Source organism: Oncorhynchus tshawytscha, linkage group LG21 (genome assembly GCF_018296145.1).
Source record: "Oncorhynchus tshawytscha isolate Ot180627B linkage group LG21, Otsh_v2.0, whole genome shotgun sequence".
NCBI classification, from domain to species: Eukaryota; Metazoa; Chordata; class Actinopteri; order Salmoniformes; family Salmonidae; genus Oncorhynchus; species Oncorhynchus tshawytscha.
The window spans coordinates 37,363,580-37,386,079 of NC_056449.1; the positions used below are offsets into that span (position 1 = coordinate 37,363,580).

At 42.4% G+C, this 22,500-nt stretch overlaps 3 protein-coding genes across 6 annotated transcripts in view; 1 reads left to right on the forward strand and 2 right to left on the reverse strand.

The window, feature by feature from the left end:
* matr3l1.1 (matrin 3-like 1.1) overlaps positions 1 to 6,877 on the reverse strand; it is an 11,466-nt gene extending 4,589 nt beyond the window's left edge. The window contains exons 1-11 of one of the 3 annotated variants that reach the window (XM_042303441.1): positions 6,828 to 6,877; positions 5,281 to 6,296; positions 4,997 to 5,058; positions 4,714 to 4,752; positions 4,428 to 4,504; positions 2,008 to 2,066; positions 1,789 to 1,905; positions 1,418 to 1,543; positions 874 to 999; positions 661 to 785; positions 1 to 445 (exon numbers count right to left, since the gene is read on the reverse strand). The exon at positions 1 to 445 is cut by the window's left edge and continues 798 nt beyond it. In XM_042303441.1, coding sequence (XP_042159375.1) covers positions 1 to 445; positions 661 to 785; positions 874 to 999; positions 1,418 to 1,543; positions 1,789 to 1,905; positions 2,008 to 2,066; positions 4,428 to 4,504; positions 4,714 to 4,752; positions 4,997 to 5,058; positions 5,281 to 6,270 — 2,166 coding nt within the window. In that variant the 5' untranslated portion in view covers positions 6,271 to 6,296; positions 6,828 to 6,877. Of the gene's footprint in view, positions 446 to 660; positions 786 to 873; positions 1,000 to 1,417; positions 1,544 to 1,788; positions 1,906 to 2,007; positions 2,067 to 4,427; positions 4,505 to 4,713; positions 4,753 to 4,996; positions 5,059 to 5,280 lie in introns of all 3 variants that reach the window. The other 2 variants (XM_042303442.1, XM_042303443.1) reach the window with 2 other exon arrangements.
* A 78-nt stretch (positions 6,878 to 6,955) lies between these two features.
* Positions 6,956 to 9,525, reverse strand: LOC112221263 (polyadenylate-binding protein-interacting protein 2). The gene is made up of 4 exons (XM_024383428.2): positions 9,398 to 9,525; positions 8,951 to 9,119; positions 8,587 to 8,763; positions 6,956 to 7,737 (listed from the first exon to the last, which is right to left on the reverse strand). Exons 2-4 carry the CDS (start codon positions 9,086 to 9,088, stop codon positions 7,681 to 7,683), a joined length of 372 nt encoding a protein of 123 aa, XP_024239196.1. The 5' UTR covers positions 9,089 to 9,119; positions 9,398 to 9,525; the 3' UTR covers positions 6,956 to 7,680.
* The window catches only part of LOC112221262 (matrin-3), a 16,534-nt gene continuing 3,525 nt past the window's right edge, over positions 9,492 to 22,500 (forward strand). Inside the window, exons 1-18 of one of the 2 annotated variants that reach the window (XM_042303444.1) lie at positions 9,492 to 9,578; positions 10,616 to 11,614; positions 11,995 to 12,056; positions 12,311 to 12,349; positions 13,535 to 13,644; positions 14,193 to 14,257; positions 14,420 to 14,536; positions 18,241 to 18,366; positions 18,541 to 18,723; positions 18,867 to 18,991; positions 19,095 to 19,758; positions 20,351 to 20,477; positions 20,663 to 20,805; positions 20,916 to 21,044; positions 21,124 to 21,246; positions 21,380 to 21,510; positions 21,700 to 22,018; positions 22,460 to 22,500. The exon at positions 22,460 to 22,500 is cut by the window's right edge and continues 119 nt beyond it. In XM_042303444.1, the coding sequence (XP_042159378.1) occupies positions 10,823 to 11,614; positions 11,995 to 12,056; positions 12,311 to 12,349; positions 13,535 to 13,644; positions 14,193 to 14,257; positions 14,420 to 14,536; positions 18,241 to 18,366; positions 18,541 to 18,723; positions 18,867 to 18,991; positions 19,095 to 19,758; positions 20,351 to 20,477; positions 20,663 to 20,805; positions 20,916 to 21,044; positions 21,124 to 21,246; positions 21,380 to 21,510; positions 21,700 to 22,018; positions 22,460 to 22,500 (3,296 nt within the window). In that variant the 5' untranslated portion in view covers positions 9,492 to 9,578; positions 10,616 to 10,822. The other variant, XM_042303445.1, reaches the window with a different exon arrangement.

Consider the following 22,500-nt stretch of genomic DNA (forward strand, 5'->3'; position numbering starts at 1 on the left):
GACAGCCTTTTTGGACTTCTCCATCACAGTGGAGGACTGGGACGGGGTCTTATTCTTGGTGGGAGGTTGTGAGCGAGTGGATGAGGAAATGGGGGATACCTTCTCACTGGACACCCGCTCTTTAGTATGGGAGCGAAGGCTTCTGGGCGACCGACTGGAGCTCTGTTTGCTGGGGGACTTTGGCCTGTTTTTACCCCCACAGTTTGATTTCGCCCGTTCTTTGTGACGGTCGCTAACCCTCTCTCTACTCCTCCTCCTCTTTGAGGTGGTTGGGGAATCTCTCCTGGGACTGAGGGACCGCCTTCTGGGGCTTGGGCTTCTCTTTCTCTTAGATCTGTCTTCAGACTTCCTGCTCCTGTCTGAAGACTTCCTGTCTGAAGACTTCCTGTCTGAAGACTTCCTGTCTGAAGACTTCCTGTCTGAAGACTTCCTCTCAGACATGGTCCTGCATGATGTGATGGAGAAAAAAAAAGGTTTACAGACAACAGTTTTATTTCCATGTTTTCTGGCTTTTAAAGAGTCTAAATGAACTATTTCTCCTTTAATACAGTGGTTATAACAGTGACACTGTTCTGACGGTCTGAACTCAGAAGCCATAATCAATGCATGTTCGCATGCAAAACAAAAGGTAATGGCACAACAGGGGACGCATCAACTTACCGAAGTGTATTATACTCTGATGAGAAGGCCACTTTAATATGTATCTCATCTATTTTCAGGTGTTTGGATGTATGGTGTCCAACAAGCTTCTGTGCATCCAGTGCATTAGTCATTTCCACAAATGCCTAAGAGGACAGAATACACTGTAAGCAAATTGTAGTATAATATAACAAAGGCCCCCAAAAAAGTTCAAAGCAATATGCTGTTTAATACCTGCGTAGGTAAGAATAGAGAGTGCTCCACAGGTCCAAATCCTTCAGCGACGGCCAGTAACTCTCTCTTCCACGCGGCAGACTCTTTACCAGGAGGCACCGGGGAAAAACTCAACACCCGGGAACTCTATACGGACGGAAATTGATTTATTTAACTCAATGAATAATACGTGTGTGTGTGTGTGTGTGTGTGTGTGTGTGTGTGTGTGTGTGTGTGTGTGTGTGTGTGTGTGTGTGTGTGTGTGTGTGTGTGTGTGTGTGTGTGTGTGTGTGTGTGTGTGTGTGTGTGTGTGTGTGTGTGTGTGTGTGTGTGTGTGTGTGTGTGTGTGTGTGTGTGTGTGTGTGTGTGTGTGTGTGTGTGTGTGTGTGTGTGTGTGTGTGTGTGTGTGTGTGTGTGTGTGTGTGTGTGTGTGTGTGTGTGTGTGTGTGTGTGTGTGTGTGTGTGTGTGCGTGTGTGTGTGTGTGGTTTTAGGAAAAATCCTCAATTACCCTTTCAAACAAATGTAAACAAAAAAATGGTGTCAATTCATCTTGTAAAAATGTACCTGCAGGAAATTAAATGTTGACGAGACAGAGAAGGTGACTTGTCCTCCTTTCACCGTCACTGGGTTACTGAGATAGTATGTCACAATATCGGCGGCCTGGTCAGTTGAGCCCAACTCCACAAACGCCTGAAGATGCAGCGTTACAAGAACCATAAAAAACATTATTACTAGAATGGATATCCCCATTGTAGTCAATGAGGCCATGATGGGTGGTCGATTCTACTTCTATACTTACAACATGATGACGATAAGATTTTCTCAATTATTATTCAGTCAATGCAAGACTTTTGACCCATTTCAGAGGAATTGAAAACACATATATTAGGTATTTTAATAGATGGCAGGATGAATAAGGCTACTAGTCTTCTTACCAAAGCAGGGAACATGATGACTTTCACAACTTCCCCAAACGGATTAAGCAGGTCCTTCAAACCATCTTCGTTGAGACACCGGGCGGTAAATTTGGCACAAACCACTTTGCCACTCCCCTGGAAAATTAAGGCAAGTAAAACAGACAATGTGAAAACTTTTTTTTTTTTTTTAAAAGGGGGGGAAACCTAGATAGTAATAAACCAGAAGAACAACAATACCTTTGTAACCTTCGTCTTAGTGTCTACGTTTTTTCTAGAGCCGCTACTTGACGGTTTACCTACAGGACAATATAAAAGGTAAGTTACTGGCACGTTAATATGTTACATGGACAAATCAGACATATACCGGCAAAGCAAATGGTCCTGTGTGGCTCAGTTTGTAGAGCATGACGCTACCAACACCAGAGTTGTGGGGCGGTAGCCTAGCGGTTAGAGCGTTGGACTAGTAACCAAAAGGTTGCAAGATCGAATCCCTGAGCTGACAAGGTATAAATCTGTCGTTCTGCCCCCTGAACAAGGCAGTTAACCCACTGTTCCTCGGCGGGCATTGAAAATAAGAATTTGTTCTTAACTGACTTGCCTCGTTAAATAAAAGGTACATTTTAAAAAATATCTAAAATTCAAAATGCTTGATAAAAGTGTCTGATAAAATGGTATATACAGGAAGTATTCACACCCCTTCACTTATTCCACATTGTTGTGTTTCAGCCTGAAGATAAAATGGATTAAATTGAGATAATTCCACTTTCACATTATGGGTTATGTTCTGAGAAATGTTAACAAATTAATGAAAAGCTGAAATGCCAATAAGTATTCAACCCCTTTGTTATGGCAAGCCTAAATAAGTTCAGGATTAAAAATGTCTTTCATATAAGTCACAAGTTGCAAGGACTCATTCTGTGTCCAATAGTAGCGTTTAATATGATTTTTGAATGACTACCTCATCTCTGTACCCCACACATACATCTGTAAGGTCCCTCAGTCAAGCAGTGAATTTCACAGATTCAACCACAAAGACCAGGGAGGTTTTCCAATGCCTCACAAAGAAGGGCACGTATTGGTAGATGGGTAAATATAAAATAAAGCAGACATTGAATATTGCTTTGAGCATTTTTTATTTTATTCTTTTACCTTTATTTTACTAGGCAAGTCAGTTGAGAACAAATTCTTATTTTCAATGACGGCCTAGGTCAACAGTGGGTTAACTGCCTGTTCAGGGGCAGAACGACAGATTTTGTACCTTGTCAGCTCGGGGATTTGAATTTGCAACCTTTCGGTTACTAGTCCAACACTCTAACCACTAGGCTACCCTGCCGCCCAGCAGGAGAAGTTATTAATTACACTTTGGATGGTGTATCCATCAATACACCCAGTCACTACAAAGATACAGGTGTCCTTCCTAACTCAGTTTCCGTAGAGGAAGGAAACCACTCAGGGATTTCACCATGAGGCCAATGGTGACTTTAAAACAGTTACAGAGTTTAATGGCTGTGATTGGAGAAAACTGAGGATCAACAACTTTGTAGTTAAGCCACAATACTAGTCAGTTGTACAACTGAATGCCTTCAACTGAAATGTGTCTTCCGCATTTAACCCAACCCCTCTGAATCAGAGAGGTACGGGGGCGGGGGCTGCCTTAAATCAACATCCAGGTCTTTGGCACCCGGGGAACAGTGGGTTAACTGCCTTGCTCAGGGGCAGAATGACAGACCTTGGCCCAACGCTCTAACCACTAGTCTACCTACAAACCTAAATTACAGAGTGAAAAGAAGGAAGCTTGTACGGAATAAATATATTCCAAACATGCATCCTGTTTACAATAAAGTAAAACTGCTAAAAAGGTGGCCAAAAACTTTACTTTGTGTCCAGAATACAAAGCATTATGTTTGGGGCATCTCCAACACAACACCTCACTGAGTACCACTCTTAATATTTTCAAGCATGGTGGTGGCTGCATCATGTTATGGGTATGTTCCTCATCGACAAGTACTAGGGAGTTTTTTTAGGATAAAAAGAAACAGAATAGAGCAAAGCGCAGGCAAAATCCTAGAGGAAAACCTGGTTCAGTCTGTTTTCCAACAGACACTGGGAAACAAATTCACCTTTCAGAAGACAATAACCTACAAGTCAAGGCCAAATATACACTGGAGTTGCTTCCCAAGATGACATTGAATGTTCCTGAGTGGCCTAGTTAAAGTTTACTTAAATCAGCTTGAAAATATATGGCAAAACTTAAATGGCTGTTTTGCAATGATCAACAACCAACTTGACAGAGAATGAAGAATAAAAAATAAAAAAATGTGCAAATAGTGTACAATTCAGGTGTGCAAAGCTCCTTGAGACTTACCCAGAAAGACTCACAGCTGTAATCACTGCCAAATGTGATTCTAACATGCATCGACTCAGGGGTGTGAACACTTATGTATTTCATTTTCAATACATTTGCAACAATTTAAAAAAACATGTTTTTACTTCGTCACTATGGGGTACTGTGTGTAGATGGGCGAGAGAGAACAAAATATATTTAATCCATTTTGAATTCAGGCTGTAACACAACAAAATGTAGAATAAGTCAAGGGGTATGAATACTTTCTGAAGGTACTGTATTATGTATAGGCAAGCTAATGCAGTTAGTTTACCTAAGTAGTTAATAGACCTATGGGAAGGTCCACCAGTCTTCTCTTCAACCCTTGGTCTGTCTGTGTGGTCGTCACCACTAAAGGGATTAAAAGGCCTGTAGTTAGGATCTATTCTACATTAATACCAAGCCCACACACACACACACACACACACACACACACACACACACACACACACACACACACACACACACACACACACACACACACACACACACACACACACACACACACACACACACACACACATACACACACACAGAGAGAGAGAGAGATATGCTCTTACCTTCTGGCGGTCTGCATCCGGCAATCCCATTCAGGATACCTTAAAACATAGGCCCAAGACGAAGAGATAGAATGATTAAAAAAAAAAAAATTTAAAAGCTGGACAACTTAGGAACTTAATCGATTTAAGCTAGGCCTATCACAATATCAATAATGACAGTAAGAGTTTGAAACGTCATCAAATGTATTGGTCACATACACATATTTAGCAGATATAGCAAAATGCTTGTGTCATGCTGTTGAGTGGAGAACTGGAAAAACACATTGAGTATGTGATTACTCACATTTGAAGAAGTGTGAGCTGTCCGTCTGCATGTTGAGTTCCATTGACGTGTGTGAACCAGCACTGCAACAACAACAAAAAGGACACAAAAAAAAATCTCACTGATTGTTCATATTTAAGATAATGCATAGGCTGTCTTCTAACATACGTAGCAGTAACTGTATATTATTAGTGGCACAAATAGGCTTAAGATTCATACACTTTTGACCCTTTCACACACACATGAACCTACCTGAGACCCAGATAATGCAGATTCAACAGAAATAAGAGGAGTAAGCTACTTACCTTTTCAGAGAGAACAGTAATATCGCAGAGAGAGCACGAATAAGGAAACGTTTGGGGGATTTCTCCGTGGAAGTCAAGAGCAGCCTTCTTGGTGGGAGTTTTGCCAGTGGTGGCCATCTTGATTGTGACAACTGGGACATCTTTGTCTGGGCGTGGTCTGTAGTCTGTAGCTGGTGGTGGTGGGTACCTGTAATCTACTGCTGGTTGGGACGAGTTGGGGGGTTTCCAGGTGTTGCTGCTTCCTCCTTGGGCCGTGTTGTAAGTGGACCTAGGAGTTTGGTAACTTCTGGGAGTTTCTTTACCATAGTGGTAGTCCACAACTCGGACAGGCACAGGTTCTAGGCGAGAGCGTGTGTACTGCATCGGGTTGCCATGACGATCTAGTTGCCAGGGCTCAGCCTGTTCTGTGGGAAGGAGTTGGGAAGGGGGAAGAGCGGGGTGGGGGTAGTCTAATGGCTGAGAACAACTCTGGTCACGCTGCTCCCACGCACGGCCTGGAGGAGGGGTAGCAGTGGGGGGGCAAGATGTGGCAGCAGGGGGGTAAGAGGTCATAGCTGGATATGGTGGCTGCTGTGTCGCCCTCTTCTTTCTGATCTCCAGGAGCAGACGTGGTAGGTTCTCCACAGTGATGAGCTCCTCAGGCATCTCGGCTAGTAGAGACAAGTCTTTGGGCTCAAGCCCACAGCTGCTCAGGAGGGTCAGAGTTTGGTCTGACCGGCTTAGAGAGGAAGAGTAAGGGTCTGACCGGCTTAGGGAGGAGTAAGGGTCTGACTGACTTAGTGAGAAGGAGTAAGGGGACTCGGTGGCAGCGGAGGCTCTGGATGAGGAGGATGGGTAGGATGGTATTGTGGAATGAGACGGAGCCTCCTGGGACGATCTGTAAACATTGTGACTGTGGTCTCCAGGGTGCAGGTGATCTGGAGAGTCGAAAGCGCTGGCTCTTAGATCTTTAGCTGGTGGTGGTCGTCTGTAGGAGTAGTTGTGAGACATTGCTGGAACGTAAACGTATCAAATCTCTGTAGAGAAAGTTGCCAGTGAAGAGATGAGGGATCAAAGAAGCAATCTAGGAGAATATGGATTTAATATCAGGAAACTTGGGGGCGGGATCTATCTTGACTTTAGCTGATTCCTTGTAGGTGTGACATGCTGGCGATAACCAGCAGGCCTAGCCCGAACCGTCATGCAGATCTAGCTAACGTCACTGGCAAATGCTGGCTGAACGTTAGTTAGTTCTGACATGGAGCCAAACCATAGGCCTGAAAGGGTTGCTCATGCAAGTGATAAAAATTACATAGATAGCTAGATAGATATTGTAGACCATCGAAATACCAAAAAGTTATAAATAGCATAAATTTACAAAAACGAAACTGACACTGGCTGAACTAGCAAAGCTAACGTTGACGTAAGCAAGCTAACTTCCTCTCGCGTTAGCTCGATAACTAGCCATCATACAAACCAGCAATTTTTTGAAAGATGAAGATAATTAGTGAATAGATATAAAGACTTGACATAAATATTGGTATACAACTTTGGTCATTGTGTCTTACCGTAACCTGTAGCTAGCCAGCTTCACAGGCGTCTAAACCGGAACCGGAAGTGAAAGGTAAACCACAATATTTTTGTACAAAGTCGATTGCGGTTTGTTTACTATATGAAAACAGGGTATTCAAGAGTATACATTTATGAGGGAGCCATGTTTATTTTTTTGTGAAATCACAAATATAGAGTCCATCAATATTTATTTTCAAATACTTTAAGAAAAAATATATATCTGTTTTTTTGTTGTATGTTTGTGCAATACTTTCAGTACATTTTTATACAGCAGTTTTCCATTATGTGCATTTAAAAAAAATCTAAAGTCAACATCTGCATGGCAGTAGGATATCAAGCACCTGAACGATAATGGCAGGAAGTAGAGGAGCAATGAAAATAAGACTCCTTAACAGCTTCCACCCACAAGCCATAAGACTGCTGAACAATAAATCAAATGGCAACACGGACTATTTAGAATCTGCATTTCAATAAAAGGAATTCATAATGCAAACCAAGATCTAATGAAAAATGTCTTTTGATTTTTAAATGAACCACTAATTTTGATTGAACAGAAAAGTATTATTTGATGGGGCAGGTATGTTAGAACTACTTACATAACATAGGCCTATAATATTCAAAAAGGAAATAAAAGTAAATGGTCTTCTGGCTCCTACCCTGTTTTTACATTCAGAAGAGTTACAAAAAACATATGATTTATATACACAACATTATTCAAAACGTTAAACATGCAGGGCTAGCTGTAAAACTTTGGCAACACATTAACTGCAACAGATTAACAAAACTCAAACAGATCTTCCTACGCTGGCTTCAGTGTGGACAGATGACTTCTTCATCAGAGGACTAGTCTCAGTGCTTCAATCCTGGTACGAATTCTTGTGCTTCAGGGTTCAAATTGCTGTTAATCTAAAGAGAAAAAAACATGAGGGAAAATGTAATCAAAGTTTACAGAGATTATTCAATCCAAACAAATGGAGATGTCATAGGCCGACTATTTATACAGTATGTTCCAGCCTGTGCCATCTTGACAAAAATCATACTTTATACTCATGCTAAAATGTTTATTCTATTCTACTGAGCCATTTACTTTCTGTTCGTATTCTTATCTTTTATTATTTCTTATTGTTGGTGCATTGTCGACAAGGAACCTGCAAGTAAGCATTTCATTGGACGGTGTATCCCTTGTGTATCCCGTACATACGACTAATAAAACTTGAAACTAGAACAAGATAGCACATATATATATATGCTATCTTGTTCTAGTTTCAAGTTTTATTAGTCATATATATATATATATATATATATATATCTGGGACCTAGGCTAGCCTCAGTCTGTATCACATCCGGCCGTGATTGGAAGTCCCATAGGGCGGCCACAATTGGCCCAGTGTCATCCGGGTTTGGCCGGGATAGGCCGTCATTGTAAATAAGAATTTGTTCTTAACTGACTTGCCTAGTTAAATAAAGGTTAAAAAAATATATATATTTTTTAAATATATTTTTTTTTAAAGCCTCAGAAACACAGGCTTTTCACGAGTTGATGAGAACAGATTTGGAAGGATGGCCACACGAGACTAGCCTGGCGAGCCGATTGATCCTGCACGCTTACATGAATGGTTCCCTACACGCAGTGGTAATCAGTCTGGTATTTACGAGGCTACCGCGAAACTAGGACTAGGCCAACTAAAATGGCTACTTTCCACAGACTTAACTTTCATAAAACCTGGACAAACAAAACCACTCTGAAACATTTACCGCCAGGCTGTCTACGATGCCTGTGTCACTGAGGACCAGTAGGTTTAGTTGGTCCTGGAGCTGACCGAGGGTTGGAGGGAGATCTCTGGCTGGGATGAACCATTCGTTCTCCTCTTCCTCTAACATCTCCTGGAAACACTGCTCAATGAACTCCTCCTCCCACAGCTCCTCCTCAATCTGGGGGAAAAGCATTCAAAATACTTTAGACACCCAACTCTTCGTAACACTATAAATTAAATAAATAACGATACATTAGCATTACAAAAATAGGTATATATTTGTGTGTGGTGGTGTAGGCATGAAAAATGACATCAACTAGCTACCTAACCTAGTACCTGATCAATAGGCAGAATAAGTAGAGTACCTGTCTGTTGAATTCCTCCTCGTTCTCCATCCACATGTATTCAACAAAGGGATTGTCATCATTGATGAACTGTCCATGTAGGATCAATTCTATGCTGCTGAGGCTCGGGGTATTGTTGATACGACTTGGGTCTTTCATTTTGGCTGTAACGAAGACAAGGTAGCTATATCTGCAAAAAAAAAACAGAACAACCGGAATAAGACAATATTTCAGAACACAGTAATAATAAGACACCGACGACTAGGGGAAAAACACACTACAGTTCAAAATGTTAACTATGACCACTGCGTAACGTTAGCTATCTAGACACGTGTCGTCTATCTGCCTCTGTTATGAAGACGACTCGATATAAAGTCTAAAAGCAGCAAGTAGGGACACTCATTTCTGTTTTATATGGACCACAGCAGTGCCATATATCGTTACGATATTTCAGAACGGTCAAATTACCAGAGGTGAAGTTTCAAAGCTGGAAGTGTCAGCTGAACTCTTCTTAGACCGTGAAAAAGAATGGCTGCTGAGTAGGTTTGTTTACATGTCGAACGTCAGAGATGGAGCGACGCGTCTGACCCTCCCACGTGGTTAGGGCGCATACTCCTTGGCTCGCTCTAGCGTCACCCCCCCTGCGCAGGTAAGGACAAATAAACACAGCCCCTTAACCTCGGAAAAAACGTCGTTTCGAAACTAAAATAACTAATGTTACAAATTACAACTATATATTGTTTTCATAAGAAGGCAAATTTTTTTTGTAGCATAATGTACAATCTCATCATGAAAACATGCAGCTAGATGCCGCCATCAAATTAGCTTCGCAAGCCAACTATGGCCAGAGGCCTTTCACATCAAATATGTGGTTCTGCTGTTGCATATTAACATTTAGTTAGTTGCTATCATCTTCAAACAACGTTTTTATATCTAATACGCATAGAATTCAGCAAATATTAATTCACACACTGAGTGCAAATGTGTTTGGCAGTACAGACAAAACCGCTATTGCGGTTAGCTGCATCTCGTGTTAGCTAGCAACTTGTTTTTAAGAGGAATAGCTAATGTTGCGATACATTCTCTATACTCTTGTCTTTGCTGTAGCTTGATCCAAGTCTTTCCCGATCAGAGACTGGATCCAAATTCCATTTTTATCACGAACCCCACTGCTCATTGTAACCTAGTAGCTACACATTTTTAGCTCTTCAATTCATGTCAAGTTGTGTCCACTGCAGTTCGGCCTATTGTTGGTCATCTGATAAAGTGTGAGCATTGTCCTTGTTTTATGAAGATCAAACATGGGGTAATCTATCTTCTCTTCTGGCTATGACATACAGTTCATGATACACAGTATCTTCCTCTACTTTCGTATGAGGTCAATTCACGTCTGAATCTCATGCTGTACATTTCCCTCCTTTTCTGTGAGTGATCTCTCTTCAATGCTTTGTAAATGATTCTTCCTGTTTCTTTCATATAAACCTAACATTCTGATTCAGAACACAGTTCAATTGACTACTATTTGAATTGAGCCCTCCTCTCCACACTTGCTATCTGTACATTGTAGGCTAACTGAACCTGTCTGCAGACAGTGTTGTTTTGCACCTCCATATCCCCATGCTAACTGTGGAGGAAGGTGGCAGACAAGAACTTACACCCTACACTTTCACCATTATGTTTCTGCAGAAATATTCCATCAGATGAAGAGGAGAGTTTTTCCTCATCCACGTTGACTTGTTGCCACGTCGTTGTCTCTTTTTGAATTGACTGAATCTTCCCTTCGATCAAAGACTTAAATTGGCCCTCACTTTAACTGCTTCCTTATTCTGTTCTTGTACCGTGGAGTTTCACGTCGAGTTAGTTTAGAGCACGTCAGCCATTTTGAGAGTGGCCATGTCCCAGAAGATTCCATCTGATAGCTCTCAGAAAGGCTTTGCTGTGGGACGCGGGCTCCTGGCTGCTGCTGAGACCCTCAACTTCAGCATGAATGAACAGTGTTCAGACAGCCTCCATCATGGCTCAACCTCCAGACAGTTGCACAGCATGTCCTCAGGTATGGGTGGTGGTGAGGGCGACCATGACCCCCAGCTGTCCCGTCGTGGTGGCGGCCACATTGGCAACTCCATGAAGCTATTTGCCAGCTTGGGCCTGTCGCCCGCAGACCTAGACGTGCTGGCACAGATCCCAGAAGAAAACATTAGTGTGGAGTCCTTGCCTCAACTTATAATGCAGCTTAAGAACCGGAAGGTGGATTCTGACAGACGCATGGCAGGCAACTCTAGAGGGGACCTGTCCGGGCTCTCCTCTGAGCCCTCCTACAGAGCCAGCAGAGACAACTGGGATGACATGCGTGTTGGAAGACTGGGTGGTTCCATGGGGCAAGCTTCAGCCCTCGCTCAGCAAGGAGACTTGGGCTACAGTTCCATCCAAGACACTCCAGCTGGAAGGTACGAACTCGACTATGGCCACGGCAGTGGTGGAAGAGACCCAGGGTGGTATTCAGATCTTTCCCGTGATCGCTACAGCGGTATGGGCATGGGTCCCCCTTCAGCGGCAGACAGTGTCTTTATGACCAGGAGAATGGGATCCCCGTCCCAAGGCAAAGTGCAGGACTTCTTAGGAGTTATACCTCACATGTTTCCCCATGTGTGCTCTCTTTGTGATTTTGATGTGCATTCTACCATGGTGAGTAGTAACTCCAATTCCTTTTCCACTTTACCTGTCTGTTTCATCCATCCACACACACTGTCTACTCTGATCTCAGTTTGATTGCTGCTGTCATGCACGCACGGACACTTTTTCAATTCAAGACCAGAATTTATGATCAAATCTTTTATATATTTCTATTATCAACTGACGAAAGCCAATCCTACAGTACACTAAGTAATGATTCAAGTCTGTTTTATAGTAGCATCATATCTCCACTTATTCAGCTTCTTTCTCCTTTTGAAGAGCCATAGTTGAATCACCCTTTTGCTTTCTAATTGGTGTGGGAGCCAATTAATGTATACAGTGTATGTCTTCAGTAAATCAGTCACTCATCCAGTGGTTGTCTTGGTCTGCAGGAGTGGAACCAGCACACTGATGGATTACGCCATACAGAAAACCAGAGGCTCCTCCTGCAAATGTAAGTTACTCTTTCTATTCAAACACACTACATTATGTATAGGCCTTTTAGCAACAAGGTTATTTTCACTAATGTTCAGATAAACACTGAAGAAGGTGATACACACTGAAACGTCTGTGTACAACTTTTCCCCTGCCTGTTGTAAAAAGAATGGGGGAAAAAGAAAGGAACTTTTTTGGAGTTTTGTCTTATGATAAAGATATGTGCTACCACCAGCCATTTTTTTTTAACCAATATTCTCCCATGATCTTTAGGTACCCAGAATGGGATCCACACATGGCCACAAGCAGAGGGTATGTGTGTCTCCCGCGCACACACACGCAGACAAACGCTCTCTCTTTCTTGGGCTCCCGAATGGCGCAGCGGTCTGAGACACTGCATCTCAGTGCTAGAGGCGTCACTACATACACCCTGGTTCAAATCCAGGCTGTATCACAACCGGCCGTGATTGGGAGTCCTATAGGGCGACACACAATTGGCCCAGCTTCGTCCTGGTTTGGCCGGTGTAGGCCGTCATTCTAAATAAGAATTTGTGCTGAACTGACTTGCCTAGTTAATTAAAAAATTCTCACATGTTTAACATGTTTGTAAATATTATCCAAAGAGTTTATAAAGAACATAAGAACACAGTAAACCAGAACCTTTCAGGTGTTTTTATTTTTAACGAGCAACTACCCCTAAAAAACAACTTCTCATTTTGAAAACGGGCTGTGTGGCATCAATATGAGTGTGAAACATTTATTCGAATGTCAAAATGTACTACAAAGTGTAAATAGAATAATTTTGGTCATAAAGTCAGTCTTTTCCAAAACAGGGTTTTGTGAGACTTGTAGTCGTGATAGCATCACAACATAAATTAAAGTTGGCTTTGTTTTAATCCTACCCACAGCTGGCAGCACACTAGTAATCATCAATTCGGAGTGCAGCTGCATGCCACCCAATAGTAATGCCTGTGGTAAATCAGGGTTGACTTTGGATATCCCTATGGAGCTAGTTGGGGGCCATCGGTAAATTACACAATGTACATGGGACTATATGTTAAAATCCAAATAGCTCCAAATTTCAATGACTTAAAAACCTCAAATATTGACAGCATTTAATGAGAACTAAAAGGTATGCAACATGAAAATATTGTCTCATTTACATTGTGTAATCCCTAACTAGCCCTAACTAGCCCCGGAGATAGGCTATCCAAAGTCAAACCAAATTTACCACGGTCGCACACCAGACGGCTAAAGTTAATTGTGGAAATAATTTGTGTTAACTCTTCCCATCTGAGAACACACACACATGAGACACCCACATCAAACCACACCCTGAAACCAACTCGCCTTTGAATTCAGTAATGGCCGCTACCATTTCTTAATTAACCAAATCTAAAATTAGGCTAAATCAGGAAGTGCAGTTGCACGTTTAAATATGTGGATGAATCAGCCTTGTATAATAGTAGACTAAATCTCATGTTTGTCCCTTTTCAGCGGTGGGTCTCATCTACAGGAGACCAGCAATCAATCAGCCAGTCTCCTGGGACCAATCCCCATGGGCGGTGGGCAGCAGGCTGGAGGAGGCCGCATGAGCTCCGGCTGGGGTAATGCTGTGTTTGTGTGAAAGATTACGTCTGTGTCTGAAATGGCACCCTATTCCATTTTAGTGCACTACTTTTGATTAGGGTCCCATAGGGCTCTGGCCAAAAGGAGTGCACTACTTCCTTAATGGGCTCTGGTCAAAAGTAGGGAATAGGGTGCCTTTTCGCACGCAACCAATGTATGCTTATTCCTGTCACTTACTGGTGAATTTCTGTATTCATTATCATGTAATCATTATCATTAAAGGGATAGGCCTAGTTCACCCAAATGACATATTGGCTTCCTGACCCTGTAGTCTCTATAGACAAAGTAAGTTAGCAATCCATGTTTGCTTTTGTTTAGCTGGCCACTGTTGTAATTTAAGTGACTGTGGGTCCTTGAAAGTTGGCTTCCTGACCCTGTAGTCTCTATAGACAAAGTAAGTTAGCAATCCATGTTTGCTTTTGTTTAGCTGGCCACTGTTGTAATTTAAGTGACTGTGGGTCCTTGAAAGCCATATATATATATATATATATATATAAAAGCCCTGTGTTGTTATTATTTATTTTAGGTGGGGGTGCTGGATCTAATGTTGGATCAGGCAAGCCACATCAACACTCTATGGCACTTAAGCAGGTAATGTGTTTTATTTGTCAAATTATCTTGATAAAATACGATTCTATTTACTGTAATGCAGTGGCCAAGTAACTCTTCCTCAAATCAACATGTATTTACTGGTGGGCCTTTGGTGTGAAAGTGATGGATTCAACCTGTTTTGTAAACTGTTCTCCTCATCAGATCAGAAGCAAAGTAGTGGTGGCCAAATATGACAGGAGTCCTCTGTCTAACAAAGCCCTGTTCGCCCTGGCTGAACCCTTTGGAACTCTCTGTGAACACCTGGTTCTGAAGAACAAGGTAAAGCACGACACTTTGTGCCTGAGGTCTCATTTATACATTTCTCACTAAATCCTGGCGTACGTGGAGATTCTAGGATTTGCGTGCTCAACAAATGATTGCGATTTATCAAACTGTCGCACGCAACATATGTTTTCCATTGATATGTCAGGGCCATACTATATTTCTGCACTCGTGAGCAATGGTTACAACCTTGCCTAGAAATGCCCTCCATTCACCTTTTATGGTATCAAAAACACCCTCTATTCACCTTTTATGGTATCAAAAACACCCTCCATTCACCTTTTAATGGGAACAAAAACGCTCTCATTTGCTCTATGATTTGGAATAGGACCATGACAGTTTCTAAAGCTCAATGGCAAATGATCACATTTCTGTAGAGGTTTTTTTGCAGTGGCTTTGAAACTAAAATGCATGCCGCCTATAGAGGGCGCCAAACACCGGCTGCACATTCTAAGAGTTACTGGCCTATTGAACCATTTTAAAGTAAATGCTACAGACAACACTTCTATACAAAAATATGAATTGTTGTTCAATATTTACTTTATCAATACGTTGTTTTTCAGTCTCCTGCCTTGACGCTGTCACACCTATCGCACAGCAATACTGTAGCCTACCCGTACTGTCAGAGGCTACTGGTCTATTTACTTAAGAGCATGGTTGGCTATTGAATAAGCGATAGCTAAATGGTAGCATGGTTGGCTAGTGAATGAGCGATGGCTAAATGGTAGCATGGTTGGCTAGTGAATGAGCGATGGCTAAATGGTAGCATGGTTGGCTAGTGAATGAGCGATGGCTAAATGGTAGCATGGTTGGCTAGTGAATGAGCGATGGCTAAATGGTAGCATGGTTGGCTAGTGAATGAGCGATGGCTAAATGGTAGCATGGTTGGCTAGTGAATGAGCGATGGCTAAATGGTAGCATGGTTGGCTAGTGAATGAGCGATTGCTAAATGGTAGCATGGTTGGCTATTGAATGAGCGATGGGTAAATGGTAGCATGGCTGGCTAGTGAATGAGCGATTGCTAAATGGTAGCATGGTTGGCTATTGAATGAGCGATGGCTAAATGGTAGCATGGTTGGCTATTGAATGAGCGATGGCTAAATGGTAGCATGGTTGGCTAGTGAATGAGCGATTGCTAAATGGTAGCATGGTTGGCTATTGAATGAGCGATGGCTAAATGGTAGCATGGCTGGCTATTGAATGAGCATGAGCGATGGCTAAATGGTAGCATGGTTGGCTGTTGAATAAGCGATTGCTAAATGGTAGCATGGTTGGCTGTTGAATGAGCGATGGCTAAATGGTAGCATGGTTGGCTATTGAATGAGCGATGGCTAAATGGTAGCATGGTTGGCTAGTGAATGAGCGATGGCTAAATGGTAGCATGGTTGGCTAGTGAATGAGCGATGGCTAAATGGTAGCATGGTTGGCTATTGAATGAGCGATGGCTAAATGGTAGCATGGATAGCTATTGAATAAGCGATAGCTAAATGGTAGCATGGTTGGCTAGTGAATGAGCGATGGCTAAATGGTAGCATGGTTGGCTATTGAATGAGCGATGGCTAAATGGTAGCATGGTTGGCTAGTGAATGAGCGATGGCTAAATGGTAGCATGGTTGGCTAGTGAATGAGCGATGGCTAAATGGTAGCCTAATAATTATTGTGTAGCGGGAATTAGTGATGCACCGATATTACATTTTTGGCTGATGCCAATATCTGATATTTTTCTTGCCAACAAAAAAACGATACAGATAACCCATATTTAACATTTTATCGACCTTTTAATCATTGTAGTTAAATAGTTAAATAGTTACACACACGGACACAGTGGTCTAAGGCACTGCATCTCAGTTCAAGAGGCATCACTACAGTCCCAGGTTCGAATCCTGGCTGTATCACATCCGGCCATGATTGGGAGTCCCATAACTGTACCTCACATAATAATTTAACTTGTTGACCAATCAGGACCTGAATAACTATACGTCACATAATAATTTAACTTGTTGACCAATCAGGACCTGAATAACTGTACGTCACATAATAATTTAACTTGTTGACCAATCAGGACCTGAATAACTGTACGTCACATAATAATTTAACTTGTTGACCAATCAGGACCTGAATAACTGTACGTCACATAATAATAATAACGCTAATATTTGCATAAACTCTTCACCATTGTGTTCTGCGGGTGTCACTGAGTAGACTGGTACCCCATTTCATTGCATCACATTCCAACCTTGTTTAACATGATCTAGTGTAAATATGACATGATTCCACCAATTGTAACCTTCTGCATCACTTTCAAAAGAGGTACTTTTCTTTTGAAGGCAAAACCACAAATTCCACTATTGTGCCTCATCCTTATTGTGGCTAGCTTAACAACACATAACCCGATCCGGTCGAGCCCCACTAGCTAGATGAAGCTAGCTGGCTGTTTATAATGTTAGCTTTGGACAACATGGTTATGTAGCTGGCTAGCTATTTATTTTCATTAACTGAAGTTCAATTTCAATAGGCAAACAACAAGTGGCAATCTAGCTAATACTATCATTGCTAAGAATAGCTAAGAATGAGAATAATGAAAATGACTGCAGTTTCTACTGGTCATTGTGTTCAGTCTGGTTGTATTGGTGCTAGCTAGGTACCAAGCTAAAGCTAGCTATCTATCCCAGAAGTTGCGGTCGAACAAATAATGCTTTATTACCAACGTGGTATTGTAAACACATCGTTCGTGGCCGGTGTTTGCTTGTTGGCAGACTTTTTTTTTGTACAGCTTTGTCAGTGCTACTGATAGTAGTGGTGGCGCTTGGCTTTCACGTGCAAATTCAGAACACACATCATTATATAATAGAACTGTGTTTTTTGACGCGTCAAAATTAAAAGCTTATTTAACGTGTCAAATAGTGTTATTTGACGTGTATCTTTCTTGACACGCAAAGACCCAACCGGCGTTCCATAGTGCGTCGTGAAGCTAATAGCAGTGACGCTATTCCTGTGTAACTCCGGTAGGGAAACATCTGAACAATAGCACACTTGGTAACGGTAGTGTGTACTGGTGCTCGACCAGTCAGCGAAAGCCAACATCAGCCACGACAGAGAACGGTTGATTGTCAAGGGCAATGAATTCCATTATCTTGGCATTAATGGGTTTCGCCTTTGAGTCGTCTCGCTGAAAATGTTCTTACTCTTTTCAAATGACTGCTGGACTTGTTGACTGCTCGATCCACACAGCAGACATTGTGGGCTAGGTTAGGAATGCTGTGTTGCACGTGTAGCTCAACATTGTACGTGGCGTCATTCCGTCATGTACCTACGTTTTATAGGTATCCACGTCAGCTTTGATAACGTTTTTTCACATCGACGTTAAACTAGACATCGGCCCGATGATGATGATGATGTTGGCATTTGTAGCTAATATCGGCCGATTCCGATATGTTCACCGATTTATATCGTGCATCCCTGGTGGGAATAAACCAGTAACCTATTACAGTACAACGGAAATCAACGTATCACAATGCGAACTCTACTTTGAATAACAGAGTAACTGTCTGTGAAGATTTAGGTTTTAAAAAATAATCATAATAAATAACCTAAAACTTGTTCTTTATTGCCCCATTTAACAGAAGTAAACAGATGGTGTTGTATTAGAGCACCTGCTGACTGGTCCTGTAGGGTTCATGGTGCGTATTCCTACTCCACAGGCCTTTTTAGAAATGGAGACTCATAAGGAAGCTAGGGATGTGGTGAGCTACTACCAGCAGAACCCAGCGGTGTTGCATGGGAAACAAATCACCTTATATCTGTCCAAAGAACTCATGGTGATTCAGGTAATATTGGAATGCCCTTATTCATCTATTTTCATTCGTTTTGCCTGTATTTTGCTGTGTAGATTGAAATACTTCAAATCGCTCAACTGCGTTTCTAACTTCGCTGACCGTTAACAACCCCAGTGTCATGCACGCAGATCAGTACACGTAATCTGTTCCTCTCTCTGAATACAGAAAGACCGCAGAACTGAGAGAATCAACCGAGAGGCGAAACAAGGCAAAGAGCCGGCGGCGGCGAACCAATCGCAGGTAGTCTTCTTCTCCAACTTGCCGCGTGAGAACGAGAAGAAGCAGGAACTCCTCACCATCGCGAGGCGCTTCGGCATCGTAAAGAAACACTTGTTTCTAACTGAAGAGGTAAAAGTCTTACTCTTCTGTTTGTATAAAAATCATACTAATGTATGGATAAAAGCATCTTGCTAAATTGCACAGTGTTTTTTTATTTATTTCTGGATGTGTCATGAAGGCTTACAATGTAACGTTAGCGTTCGTCTTCCAAGGCTTTTGTTCAGCTGGGGTCTGCGGAGGATGCTGAGATGTTGGTGAAGTACCACACTCTGAATCCACTGACCATCCAGGGAAAGTGTGTCCGTTTAAACATCTGTACCAAGTACAAGACCTTAAAGTAAGAATTCCCAAGATTCATTGCTTCATTATCAAATTAGAGGACTTAGTTGTCCTTTTTTTCCACAGAGCTTTCTGGACTGATTGTTGTCTGTCTGTAACAGTGTGAATAATCGCTCCAACAAACTGATGGATGACAAGAGAAGGAGAAGGAGCAGTAGTACTGGACCCAAAGACAAATCTTCCTCCTCCAAGAGCACCAAATCTTCCTCTTCTTCTAGCAGCAAAGTCAAAGAGGACAGGAAGGAACCACCAAAAGGAGAGGATGGTGGTGCAGGGAGAGAGGGAGAGGGGTCAGGGAGAGAGGGAGAGGGGTCAGGGAGAGAGGGAGTGGGGTCAGGGGATGTGGTGGCTGGTGTGATGGAGGGAGATAAAGCTGAGGAGTACGAAGGAGAGGGAGACCAGGGTTCACATGATGTTGGGCCGTCAGCGGACAATGCTGAAGCCGTGACGGAAGACCCAGAGACTGCTGCCAACGCCAGTCTGGAATCGCAGGAGGAGAAGGAACCTGCTCCGGACTCAGATGACATTCCGAGCACTGCCAAGGGTCTGAGCAGTAGTGATGTCACAGAGAAGGCTGAGGGGTCAGAGGTGGAGGAGGGGACTGTGCCTGGTCCAGAGGAGAAAGCAGAGGGAGAGCTTGAGAGTGAACAGATGGAAACTGAAGCCACTACAGATGAGCCAGAGACAGAGGTCAAGGTTGACTCGCCGTCGGCAGAACCAGCAGAGAGCTCAGAGATGCATGAAGAACAGCTACCTGCAGATCAGGTAGGTCAACAACAGAAAACTTTTATAGTTCAAGAAAATATTATATTTCTCTTGTTTACAAGTTGGTGCTACTCTTGTGTTTTGTTCAGTTTGAGCACAATTACTTATCTGCCTTTTCTGATGTCCATATTGTAAACATATATGTTTGGGGTCACTTAGAAATGTCCTTGTTTTTGAAAGAAACTCATTTTTGGTCCATTAAAATAACATCCAATTGATCAGAAATACAGTGTAGACATTAATGTTGTAAATGACTATTGTAGCTGGAAACGTCAGATTTCTTATGGAATATCTACATAGGCCCATTATCAGCAACCATCACTCCTGTGTTCCAATGGCACATTGTGTTAGCTCATCCAAGTTTATCATTGTAAAAGGCTAATTGATCATTAGAAAACCCTTTTGCAATTATGTCAGCACAGCTGAAAACTTTTATGCTGATTAAAGAAGTAATAAAACTGGCCAAGAAACTGAAGATCTCGTACAACGCTGTGTACTACTCCCTTCACAGAACAGCGCAAACTGTCTCTAACCAGAACGGTAGTGAATATGTAACTAATATGTTGACATACATGTTGTTTGTTTCCGTCAGGAGGAGGGCAGCATGGAGCAGGACTTCCCAGAGAACATGGATGACTTTGTGACTCTGGATGAGCTGGCAGAGGACGAGGACTTGGAGAGACATGACTCGTCATCCAAAGAAAAGTACTCATCTTCAGGTAAACAACATTAACTTCACCTCTAGCATGATGTATGATCATTTAATTTAGGATGATTGATTGACAGCGTCTGTGGAATTGAAAACCATTGCTACAGTGTCGACCCACATGAAAATAAACTACATTAAACTATTGTTGGAAAAGTAAACTGTTGTGTAATTGTCGCTCTCATTCTCTCTTTGCAGGAAGCTCTAAGAAAATTGGGGGATTGAGAGTGGTCAACGTTGTGGGATTTAAACGAGCCTATGGTTTTCTGAACGAAATCTTGGCCCTGGCCAAACCCTTCGGTACTGTAGTTCAGCACCTGGTGCTTGACGTGAGACCTGAGGTAAAGTTAGTTGGTTGATTTGATGAGTTAATTAACTTGACGGTGAATCAAAAACAGTATGACGGACGTCAACATCCGACCACTGCATATCTTTTCGTTGGTGAATCTAGGCCTTTCTGCAACTCACTTCGGAAGAAGAGGCCAAAGCAATGGTCAATTTCTACAGTGGGAATGTAACACCGACTGTGTGCGGGAAGTCTGTGAAAATCTACCATTCACAGACATACGCTACCATCCAGGTGAGCTCCGTACCTGCAGATTCAGTTTGTTTCCTTCTACTGTAGAAGTTGTTTGTAATGTTTGTTGTTCTTCTTGCAGAGTGGGAGAGTGGTATACGTGGGACAGATTCCCCACTTCAAATCCTCTGACGCCTCCCTCCTGAAAATCGCTGAACCGTTCGGCAAAGTGAGACGCTATTTTCTGAACAGATCTCGCAACGAGGTAATTAAATGTGAATTCAATATTTTTTGTTCTCTCTTCAGCTACAGAGCTTCTTGGAATGCCTCATGGGTGAATAAGTGGGATATGGTAGAAATCACATATTTATTTTGTTTGTTTATTCTTTAATTTCTAGTGTTTCATTGAGATGGAACGTGGAGAGGACGCTGAGAGAATGGCTGACACCTACAAGGACACTCCCCCTAAATTGGAAGGCAAGCGGCTAACGGTGTACGTGAGCAGGAAGTACAAACAGCTCAAATATGGGTGAGTCAAACTAAACAACAGTTGGTGTATTTGGTGTGAGCGTTGCACACTTCAACCTGTTATTTTTGTCACTACTAAATACTTCTCTTTGTACTGTATGTAATGTCAAATATTTCATGTGCTTAAACTAAATTGCCCTTCTGGGGACAATAAAGTTGAATTGAAATGAAATGCTCTTTCCCACACTAGACACCGACCACCAGCCCCTGACTCTGAGGAGAAGGAGAAGAGATCGTCAAAGAGGGAGCGATCAGGCAGTGAAACGAGCTCCCACAGGAGCTCCGCAGCCAAAAGCTCAGCCAAACAGGATGAAGAACCTCCAGTCAAGAAGTCCAGAGAGGAGATGGCGTCTTCATCAACAGACGAGCCTGACAAAGAAGACGAGGAGAAGATGGTGGAGGCGCCCACTGAGCAGAGTGAGGTAGAGGTTAGGAAGGAGGAGGGGACCCAGGGGGAATACGGTCAACCCTCTGAGAACTCGGCTGTACACGAAATAGACACTGACATGGTAAGTTTATCTGGTCTAGGTTGTTCTAAAATGCCACCATATTCACTATAGTGTTACTACGGCTCACAGTCCTACGGGGCTTTGGTCAAATGTAGTTCGCTGTCATCATCAGCAATCCCTCAATGATGATCTGACGGGGAAGATGATGTTAATTCGAAATGACACAAAGACAAGGTTCCAGTTTAACAAAGTTTACTAAACCGTATGAACCACCCTCAAAGGTCGCCATTACACTCGAGGCCAGGTCCATCAACCACTAGACTTCCTGCGCAATGTGCACTCTTGACTGAGTGATAGACCCGTAATAACAGAAATATTGGGATACTTAAAACATGAACTTAACATATGACACCATTTTGGGATGTAACCCCAAGCCGTTTTTAGTTTGTCAACCAAAAGTAGTATTTTAAGGAACTGACACTCTATTGCTCTACACCATAGGACATCAAAATTGAGGAAAACGAGGCGCCCATTTCCATACT